The 11,250-nt window shown below is 32.4% G+C and overlaps 1 protein-coding gene across 4 annotated transcripts in view; it reads left to right on the top strand.

Moving 5' to 3' along the window:
* The window catches only part of LOC106783869 (MICAL-like protein 1), a 39,327-nt gene that overhangs the window by 27,557 nt on the left and 520 nt on the right, over positions 1-11,250 (top strand). For 2 of the 4 annotated variants that reach the window (XM_014742795.1, XM_014742796.1), the window contains exons 4-10: positions 339-427; positions 8,208-9,754; positions 9,859-10,042; positions 10,144-10,479; positions 10,603-10,738; positions 10,818-11,046; positions 11,127-11,239. In XM_014742795.1, coding sequence (XP_014598281.1) covers positions 339-427; positions 8,208-9,754; positions 9,859-10,042; positions 10,144-10,479; positions 10,603-10,738; positions 10,818-11,046; positions 11,127-11,239 — 2,634 coding nt within the window. Of the gene's footprint in view, positions 1-338; positions 428-3,715; positions 3,770-3,991; positions 4,031-8,207; positions 9,755-9,858; positions 10,043-10,143; positions 10,480-10,602; positions 10,739-10,817; positions 11,047-11,126; positions 11,240-11,250 lie in introns of those variants that run through there. The other 2 variants (XM_014742797.1, XM_014742798.1) reach the window with 2 other exon arrangements.

Genomic DNA, 11,250 nt, shown 5'->3' on the forward strand with positions numbered 1-11,250 from the left:
AGAATATCAAGCTTATGATCATTATTCGACAATTTTAGAAATATTTAACAATGTTTATCTCTATATCGTCATAACTTTCTTTACTGTTAATATGCGACAACTGTTGCACATGAAAAAATTACGAATGATTTAACTCGATAAACATTCTTTTCGTTATTTTAAGATAAATGAAACTCAAACTTCCGGTTTAAGAAAGTAAAAGAATCACATTCGCGATAAAATAATCAATGATAATATAATCGAATAAAAAATACTGACGAATTTTTCACAATGAATAACAATTAATAACATAAAATTGAATAAAATATATTAACAAATGTTTCGTATATTTATTTCAGGATCATCTCCTAGCCGTTTAGCGACGAACAGAACAGTCGAAACAACGGAAGAAAGAATCGCCCCGGTTCCAGAATCACCAAAAGCCAAGGTATCGATGCTGCAACATTTTCAAATAATGCTATTATTAAAAATCAAAGCATTAGAATTTAAAAAAAAAAATAACAAAAAAACTCACTATAGCTGATAGGGGGGGGGGGAATGAAACAAAAATTAGGAAAAACTTTCGCTTTTCGTAACTTTTCTTTTGCCGACTTTATTTTCTTCATCTATTATATTTATTTTTCTTCTTCTTAATTAATATTCATTATTTGATATTCCGTAGTTGTTGTTATTATCATTATTATTATTATTATTATTATTATTATTATTATTATTATTATTATTATAATATTGTTGTTGTTGTTATTATTGTTATTGTTGCTCAGCAGCAGGCTTATGGAGCTCTCATTTTTAAAGCTTTCGATCAAAGCGTTTGTCAAAGATGCTACATTTTTTTTTTTCTATTCTATCCCCTTTTTTTCATCGAGCTTTTTAATCATTGAGCATGGGGTGCTTAAATTTTGCGAACAAATTTTTTAAAAAATTTATATATATATATATATATACTTATTCTTTTTTCTCGTTTTTATTTTTATATAACGATTAAAAAAATGTATATTCTTCAAATGAAATCGCAATATTTTAGCATATTCTGCGTTACACGTTCATTGCGAAATTCGTTGTAGAGACGCGATTCATTGTCATTCGTCATAACGATCATGAGCTAAAAAAAAGTATCCTAAAAATTCAAACACAATTTTACGTTTTAACGATACTCTGGAAAAGAATCATTGCTATTATACGCTGCTGCTTTTTTTTTTTTTTTTTTAAATATCGTAGCTTTCTTTTTCAATAATTATTATTTAAATAGAAATGTCATCTCTCTCCTAGGAGGAATAAAAAAAGGCGGAGGATATATTGTCACGTGAACCGAGATAAATTTTCAATGGCGATCGTTCCTTTCTGTTAATCAAATCTTCTTCTTCTACTTCTTCTTTTTTTATTTTATTTTCATTAAAAAGTTTCTTTTTTGTCTCATCACTTTATTTCCTCAATTTTTCCTATCTCACTTTTTGCCAGTTTCATTTTCTTCCCGTTTACTTTTACGTTTCTTCTTTTCATCTTCGTCCCTTGTTTTTTCCCCACTTCTCTCTTTCCATAAATTTTTGTCATTCTCATTTTGCGTTCTTGTTTTTCTCTGTTTTCTTTTTTTTTTTTTTTCTTTTTCTACTTTTCTTTAATTTACTTTTTTTTCTTTTTCATTTTCTTCCATTTGTTTTTCTCTCGTTCCAGTTTTTTTTTTGTTCTTTTCCCACATCCTTTCCTTGTACTTTCCCCGATCATCGTATCACTTTTTTTCGATCGATCGATCGTTTTACAAAAAGGCGCGCCATTCGTATTTCTGTTCTTACACCTTTTTCTCCTTCTTCTTCTTCTTATTTTTCTTGTACATCGGTGTTTCGCAATCAACTGCGTTCCGGCATTCGAAGAGGATCCTCTTAAGAATCTTCACGATAAATACACACATATATAGGTCATTGACTGGCGCACCTCGATGATGATGATGATGATGATACATCCGTCTCTCTCTCTCTCTCTCTCTCTTTGTTTCTTTTTTCTTCTCTTTCTCTTTTACTTCAGTTACCCGCAAAAGTTCCTTCGAAAGGAAAAAACAACACTACGCGTTTGTATATTGTGAAGTAAAATACAACATACGTTCCTCATCGTATGCAGTTTACCTTGACATCGACTCGCCAGATTCCTCCTGTAACCGTTGCAACAACAAAATACCATCAACCACGATGCACTTTTGCATAATTTGTCATTTATTTACCTCTTTTTCTCTCACGTTCGAACTATACATCGTCAACGGCACGATACAATTTCACGTGGCTCCCCGGTAGGGGGATAAATTGGAATTTCAGTTGTCAATGCAACGTTGAAATATTTGGTTTCGTATCGAAATTCCTTTTTTTTATATCCTTTCGTTTCAAATATCGGAATTAATATTTAACTTGCAATTGTTTGGTATTGCAATAATGAGTTTTTAAAAAATTGATTTAAGGATTTTAGGGGCCCCCAGGCAATTGCCCTTTTGCCCTCATAGGATAAGGCACCGTTGTTTGTACCTCTCAGAAATACGTCGTACATTTTAGATTTCTCTCCTTCTATCTTTCTTTGATCGTTAATGAGCAATCAAAGGCCGAGGTAACGCGATAAAAGACTATTAAAATAGGTACACTGTCGATCATCGTAAAACGATAATGAATAACTACTTTCGAAAATGTGCCAACGGGTTTTCTACCCAAACGAAAACACCGTACTTAACTTCATTTTGTCGATTCATTCTGCCCGCGTGTCGTCTCGTAATATTTCTTTAACATAAGAAAAAGAAACAATGATGAGTCTTCAACGGAACCGTTACCTTTATGCATGAGTTGCATAAAAATAATTATTCTATGTTAAAATAGCTAATATTTGTTATTTATATACGCGCTGGTAATTATGAAAGTGGACAAACTTAAACAATAGAATAAACATTAATTTTATTATCTATATTTGTATATGAAATTTTTGTTTTATATATAATATTTTTTTACTTACAATTAATTCACCTTCGTAATTACCACAAATCTTTTTCACCCGTTTGCGAGCTAATTCAAGTTCTTAGGTGAACAAAAATAATAATAATAATAATAGAAATAAATTGATTCTACGATTACACGTAAAAATATAACGATCATTTCTATTAAATAAATAAATAAATAAAGCAAAATTAAAAAAAGCTCGTAGAAATATATCGGATGATTCGAAATGAAAGAAAAATTGCACAAAAAAAGAAAAATATGTTTAATTATTATCATTTATTATTTCAAATAGAAAAACACATATCATATAGGAATTTATCCTCCGAACTGTACAACGCTTCGTGTATCGTTATCTTATCGGAATATGGAAAATGGGACATACATTGTTGCCTCGAAGGATTTATATAATTTTTACCGTTGGCCATTGTCAAAATGACTCATCGTTTCCTCGCAAAACGTGACTCTTCCATGTCCACGTTTTCTGTCCTCGTTATAATAATCGTAGTCGTCGTTGTCGTCGTCGTCTACGTCTTCGTTGTCGTTGTCGTTAATATTAACGTTATTTGTTGTTACCATTTTCTTGTCGTTGTTGTTTTATACAGGAAACAAATTTCAGTCTATCAAAAAAACCAAAAAAAGAAACAAAACTTACGAACGCGAATCGCGAGTGGTGGACCGGTGGACCATTCCATTCTTTCTATTGGAAACACGTGTTAACTCCTCTCTCACCGTTTATTTTTGTTCCCCAGGAGGAAAGCTTGGACTTAATGGGGCAATATAAACCTGAAATATTCTGCTAGAAGGTAATTCGCTTTGTCGTTTATTGTTTTGTTGCTTGTATCTTTATCCTTTTTTTCTTATTTTCTTTTTCCTTTATCTTTTTTTTCTTTTTTTTTTTTTTTATATTTGAGTGATTGTTTTGAGTTAATTCCTCTCGACGTCTAACAGGATCGTTCGTTTGTATGCTTTTATTTATTCTTATCTTTTTTCTTATTTTACCCTCTTTACTTTTTTCTCTTCTCTCNTTAATGGGGCAATATAAACCTGAAATATTCTGCTAGAAGGTAATTCGCTTTGTCGTTTATTGTTTTGTTGCTTGTATCTTTATCCTTTTTTTCTTTTTTTTTTTTTTTTTTTTTTTTTTTTTTTTTTTTTTTTTTTTTTTTTTTTTTTTTTTGGTATTTGTTTGTTGTAATTAGTTTTGGTTGTTTTTGGGGATATTATTCTTGCATGCTTTTATTTATTCTTATCTTTTTTCTTATTTTACCCTCTTTACTTTTTTCTCTTCTCTCTTTTTTTTTTTTTTTATATCTTCATTTTCTTTTTCATTGTGCTCTGATTCTGCATGACTTACCAATAACATTGCAAAATTAATCCCCATTTCCGTGTAACGTTCCATTACATCTTTCGCTTTTACACTTTACTTTTTTTTTTTTTTTTCTTTTCTTAAAATTATTTATTTGTTTTATTATACGATTAGGCTCAACGAGATTTTTTATTTGCTCATTTTCTATAAACTTTTTTTTACCTTATTAGAAAGGATTAAAAATTGAAATTAGGTCATGTTTGTATACACAATACACGTATATAATAATAATGAAAAAGTTTCTACCTTTCTCTCTCCCCGTCTTTATCTCTTTAGTCTATTTTATTTCCTTTTTCTGTTTTTGTTTTTTCTCGTTAAGTAAGCGAATGTAAAATGATTTACATGTTTACCTTTTAATTTTCTTTTTAATATAAAACCTGTATGTACATTATGTAATTAGAAATATCTCAATACCGTTTTCTGAAATGAATTATCGAATAGAATCGTTTGAATTTGTGAATACATGTAAATTATACTTTGTTTTCCCTATATTCAATTCTGTATTTACGTTTTGCATTTGCCAACGATGATTGAAAAATAATATTCTATGATATAAGAAATCTTTAATCAAAGAAATAATCGTACGAGATTTTAAATATACGCAAATCGTTAAGGATTTTGTTCTGTTAAATGAAATGATTTTTAACACTTTTAGTAAACTGCAAGTTTCAAAATGAAAGTAACATTTTATTTCATACGATATAAATTTACTTATGTATCACGTAGTACCACAGCATTATCCAGTAACTTTCAAACGATATACTAATATGGGTAGAGCCAAATTGACAGAACACCGATTGTTTTTAAATTCTTTACAATTGTATGGGTCCATCAAAAAACCATGGACTATATGCAAGCAGTAAAATTCAATGCTCAATATTCAATTGTATCTAAGAAAACAAAGAAAAACGTTTTATATGCATCCCTACATACCATTTCGTTTCATGTTAGATGGAAAAATGCATTTTTTATAGTTTAACATAAAAACAAGAAGTTACAGAAAAAATATATATGGGTGAGTTGAAAACTTGTGAGCCTAACACGAAGAGGGCTGAAAAGTTTTCAATTTACAACGAGAAGGGATGAAAAATTTTGAGCCTAATACGAGATAGGTTGAAAAGTTTTGAGCTTACTACGAAAACTGCTGATAAGTGTTTTTTAGCTTACCACGATGTGGAAAACTATAAATCTTGGAAAACTTTTCAGCCCTCTTCGTGTTAGGCTCAAAACTTTTCAACCCTTCGGTCGTTTATTAAACTCCAAAGTTTTCAGCCCACCCGTGTATAGTTTTTTTTTTTTTCTATAATTTCTCGTTCCTTTTTAATTAAACTGTACAAAATTTGTTTTTTCCATTTAACAAGAACTATTGGTATATAAGGAATGCATGTGAAACTTTTCCCTTGGCTTTCTTTGAAACAGTTAATTATTGAATCTTATTTCTTGCACATATAATATAATATATATTAAGTAATATAATGTAATATATATTACTTATTATATTATACTAAGTATCCTGATGGACTTCTACAAATGAATAAAATTGTAAAAAAAAATTATTGTCCTGTCAATTTGGCTCTCCCCTTTTATAAAATTAACCCGTTGATTACGTTGTTTAAATTCTGCCATCATATTTTCTCGAAGAAAATACTAGAGGACACATGATTACAAAAAAAAAAAAATATTAATAAATATTAACGTAAAATATACAAAAATTATATTATTTAGAATTATTACAAAATAAAAAGGTTTGTAAGAAATTAAAAAAAAAAAAAAAATGATAGATAAACGATCGAGAGACACGTTTTGGTTGGATTCTATCGGCACGATGGTACGCTATTCTATTTATACGTCGTTGGCTCGTGCGTGCGAAGGAAACGAAAAGAAAAGAAAATAAGAGGAAAGGGAAAGAAAGGAAAGGAAAGGAAAGGAAAAGAAATAAAAAAGAAAAGAAACAAAAGCTCTAAGGAAAGCCAAGAGGAACGCACGCGTCGATGAGAAGCGAATAGAAATCGGGCTTACGGTCACTACACTCTCTTCTCTTCTAGTCTCTTCTTCTTCTCCACTTGACTCGAGTAGTACCCACTACCATACGACGACACAACCAACCAACAATACTTATACAACGCGTCACGTATTTCTTTTATCGTTTTCCCGCCTTTCAGAACAATTTTTCAAACGAGAATAACAGAAAGAGAAGAAGAAAAAAGAAAAAAAACCAACAAAAATCGTTCCTGCGTACGTGCGTTAAAAAAATATTTTTTTCTTTGTTTTATATAGTGCTCGAATTTTCAAGAAAACGTACTTTATTGATCGATCGTAACGAGAAGTGTGTTGTTTTTCTTTTTTTTCTTTCGTTGGTGAATAAAATATTATACACAAAATAAATTAATATCATATTACAAAAAATAAAGGTATAACGAGAATATATAAATCAATTGGAAACCGAGTAAATAATATTTTTAATAATAAAATAATGTTAAAATGTATTTTTTTTAATTACAAATTTGCTGCAACGTGTTAAAGATTATTATGCATAATTGGTCAATTTCTAGCTTTAATATTAATTTCGTTATACAATCCTACTGGGTGTATATGACACTATGCATCAGTTTTTAACATACGATGCACAATTTAAAGAATAAAAAATCGTCGAATATATTGTTAATTAATAATACAGTAAGTAGACGCATTCATTGAAAAACTTTGATAATAACAATAATAATAATAATAATAATAATAATAAGTAAAAATAAGGCGAGTAGATAACTTGAATGAACATAAATTAACACGACTAGGGACAGTGTGTCGTAGTGGTTTTGTGCGGTATTAACGATAGTCCCCTAACAAGAGTCGGCAGATAAACTCGTTAACTCGTACTCGTCGAATTTGCATATGAGCTGGCGAGAAAAGGAGTAGCGAGCTAACTCCTCGACTCTATCCTCTTATCGTTTCTTTAACGTAAAAGAAGGTGTAACGAAATGGTAATGGAAATAAGTGGGCTTTTTCTCTCTTTCTTGCACTTTTATTCGTTCATAAGATATTTATTAACAAAATGAAAGAAAGAATTATACCATATATGCGTATTGGTATACGAAATAGTTAAGTATATACATATATAGGGTGAAATCAAAATCCTTTTTCTAAAAAAGTAACTCTAAACTATTTATTTTAACATTTTTATATATTAAGTGTCACCATTCGTTCAAATTTGTGTTAATTAGATTCAATACGCGACTCGCGTCGTTTAATTAATCGATTTATTTATGACGGAACACAAACGAGAATTGATTTCGAAATTCTCGAGTGATTATTTTATCAATTGTTGTAACCGATCCATATCTTGTAACTTTTGTACAGAAGCTATCTAGGTAAAGCAATTTTTATCTCACCCTGTATATAGACATATTGTAAATAGATTAGATATTCTGATTTTTGCTTTTTGAATACATTTATAAATGTTGTTATTCCTTATTGGAATTGATAGCATTAGTTTATTAGTGAGGAAAGTTGTATAAAATACTCCCTATATCTCCTCTCTCTCCTCTTTCTCTTCCCTCTCAGTCTGTAAGATTTATTCACAAGATGGTGGAAGGCATGATGCCAATATATGAATAGAAACGGAATAGTGTATAAAACATTGTACGTGTATACATTTTCCTACTTACTTCATCTATTCGATTAATAATACAATAATCAATATCGGTATCCCTCTTTGTATTTTTCTCTTTCTTTCTCTCCCTTGCTTTCTCTATCTCTCTCTCTTTCTAGAAAAACGTGATTAACTAGCGAGAAAAAAAAGGCAAATAATAAAAAGAAAATGAAGGGTAAATGAAAAAGGATGAAATTAATGGTTAAATTTTGGTGGTGATTTACAGGTGGGGTCGCGTCTGGGAATGCGTCGAGATCCGTGCGCGTCGTGCGGACTTCCGGTGTTCCTTGCGGAGAAGCTGGTGATCGGACACGCTGCTTACCATCGTACCTGCTTCCGTTGTGCCCGTTGTAGGCACCAATTGATGCCTGACAATTATTACGAGACCGAAGAGGGCCAGTATTGCTGCGAGACCTGTCCCGACGAGGAGAGAACCTTTTTGTCGACGTCGACCTCGTCGTCGTTGTCTTTATTGGCGAATCGTCGTTTAGACAATTTTAGCGACAAAAGTAACGGAGAACAAGAAGACGAAGAGGAGGAGGAGGAGGAGGAGGAGGAAGGAAAAGAAGAAGAAGAGGTAGAAGTTGAAGGAAAAGAGGTTGTTGTTGAACAGGTTGAAGAAGTCGAAGAAAAAGCGAAAATGGTGGACATAGTGGATAACCGAGTTTCCGGTTACGGCCACCGAAGGTCTCTCAATGACGAAGAAAAAGCTGAACGGAAAATGGTATTAGAATTAAAGGACGATGAGGAAGTCGTTCTTGCTAGGAAACGATCGGTAGACGCACAGATACCAGATTTGATATCGCAGACCTCACGAATGAGGCTCGACTTTATGGCGAGTCAATTATTCTCGGAGAAAAATATGGAGAACAGAGAGAATGTTAATGATGATGATGATGATGATGATGATGATGATGATGATAATGATAATGATAATGATAGAACTATGAAGAAGATATTTTCAGGAGAAAATAATGAAGAATTAAGGGAGGAAGATGATGATGAGAAGGAGGAGGAGAAAAAGAAGAAGAAGGAAGACCTTCGTACGGAGGAGGAATCGACGAATCTCGATGACCGACCTCGACCAAGATCGTCGAGTATCGTAGATACCAAGAATTCCAAAGAGGAAGCCAACCTGCTTCCAAAATCGGAGTCAATTATTATTACTCATTCGAATTGCTCAGCGACGACACCTTCGCAAGATGAAACGACGCTTTCGCTAAGCGATTCGAATAAAATTCAAATACCGTCCCCGCCTGTTAGAGCACACAGGAGGAACAATGTGCCAAAGGAGGAAATTGTTAAGAGTCCCATAAGTGAGAGTACCGAGTATAGGGATGATAGTAGAATCCAAGATTCTGTAGTTGATGAGTCTGTTGACAGCGTTATTTTCTTAACTGCTCACGGAAATGATCCCTCCACCAGTGAACAATATCCGGAAGAATTAAATCCTTTTAAAAGCGACGAAGAAAATGAGGAAGAATATCACAGTGTTTCGAATGCCGCTCAAGATATTAGCAAGATCTCGACGAATCCTTTTGACGATGATGTTGCTAATGAAGAGGATGATGAAGATAAAATAGAGAAAGAGGTGCTTCCTTTGCCAGCATCGAAACCAACTGTTTTACCAGCCAAACGGCGTTTGATTGCACCACAGATCAGTCTCAACCCGTTCTCCAGTGACGAGGAAGATGAACATGAAAGTGATACGGAAAACAAACGAGGACTCGTGGTACCTGGTACAGTACCTATACCTAAGCCACGTACCATCACGTATGTTATTCCTTTTTACATTTTAAATGATGTACTTCATTTTTTACGACACCTTAATTTATACAATAAAGTTTTATCCAATTCTTGTATTTTTCAAACTGTAGAAGTACAGCCGAGTTAGGATTGACTCTACGTAAATCGGAGCTAAATCGTAAAAGCGTTTATGCATCAAACAGTTCCATAACTAGTTCGGAATCAACCTCTACGCCAGGTGGAACGTATAGAAAGAAAAAACCAGCACCGTTGCCACCGACGGCCAAAGAATTGTTCCCTTCCCCCGGCTATCGCGTATGTTTTATTTCCTACTTATACTATATCCTTAGGATTGATTTTATTGTTTATTTTTCATTCGTACGTTCTCTATATCATGTTCTTTTTCTAACTATCAGAGCGTGTCTCCCCGTACTACACCACGAACACGAAAGGCGAAGCCAGCTCCTCCTCCACCTATAGCTACGAGCACTCCTAATGAATCAGTCAATGCTCCTCTGCTTCTTGAAGAATCATCGATAATTCAGGCCGATGAAATCGCCGATACTCGTGTTAATATGTGGGAAGATCAGAAAAATAACAAGGACGAAGCTAATAGAAATAGGCAGAGCTTGACTAGCATTTCTTGCGTAGAAAGTTCACAATTTAAATCTTATCCGGATAAGAGTGTTCAAGGAAAGTGGAAGAGAAAGAAGGGTCCGGCGCCACCGCGTCCAACACCACATCGAAGAAAAGTATACACATCCTTCTAGTTTCTCAACTAAAATTCAACTTTTTCATTTCTTATTTTTGATTTTTAACAAAATGATCATTTCAATATTGTCCCTTTAATTTTATATTTGATATTTTTATTTTAGATCAAAGTTATGTCAATGAAAGATGTCAAATTAGAATTGGATGAAATAGAATTACAGCAGCAAGGGTTAGAAAGACAGGGTGTACGTTTGGAACAATTAATTAGAGATAAATGTGAAACTGGGCCTCGAGCCGATGGTAAATTTGAAAATAAAATTAAAAATTTGGGTTTATCACTCCATTAACAATTTGATGACAAACAAAATCATTCTTTTAGAATCTTCTCTCAGTATGGATGTCGAAGAATTAATTTTGGAATTATTTGCTTTGGTAAATGAAAAGAACGAATTATTCAGGAGGCAGGCCGAATTAATGTTACTTCGTAGGCAACAAAGATTGGAAGAGGAGCATGCTGATGTTGAATATCAAATACGTTGTCTTATGTGCCAACCGGAAGCTACAAAAACCGATTTTGATAAACAGAGAGAAGAAGCTTTAATACAAAGGTTTATATGAATGATTTTTAGATTAAATATCATCAATTTTATGATGATGTATGAAATAAACAAATAAATTTGTTCATCAGGTTGGTAGAAATCGTAGAAAGGCGAAACGAAATAGTAGAATGTTTAGAAATGGATCGTAAAAGAGCAGTTGAGGAAGATAAAAGTATTAACAAACATATGGGATTATTTGCTGGTAAGTATAAT

Source organism: Polistes canadensis, unplaced genomic scaffold (genome assembly GCF_001313835.1).
Source record: "Polistes canadensis isolate GaletaPanama2010 unplaced genomic scaffold, ASM131383v1 scaffold_27, whole genome shotgun sequence".
Lineage (NCBI taxonomy): Eukaryota > Metazoa > Arthropoda > Insecta > Hymenoptera > Vespidae > Polistes > Polistes canadensis.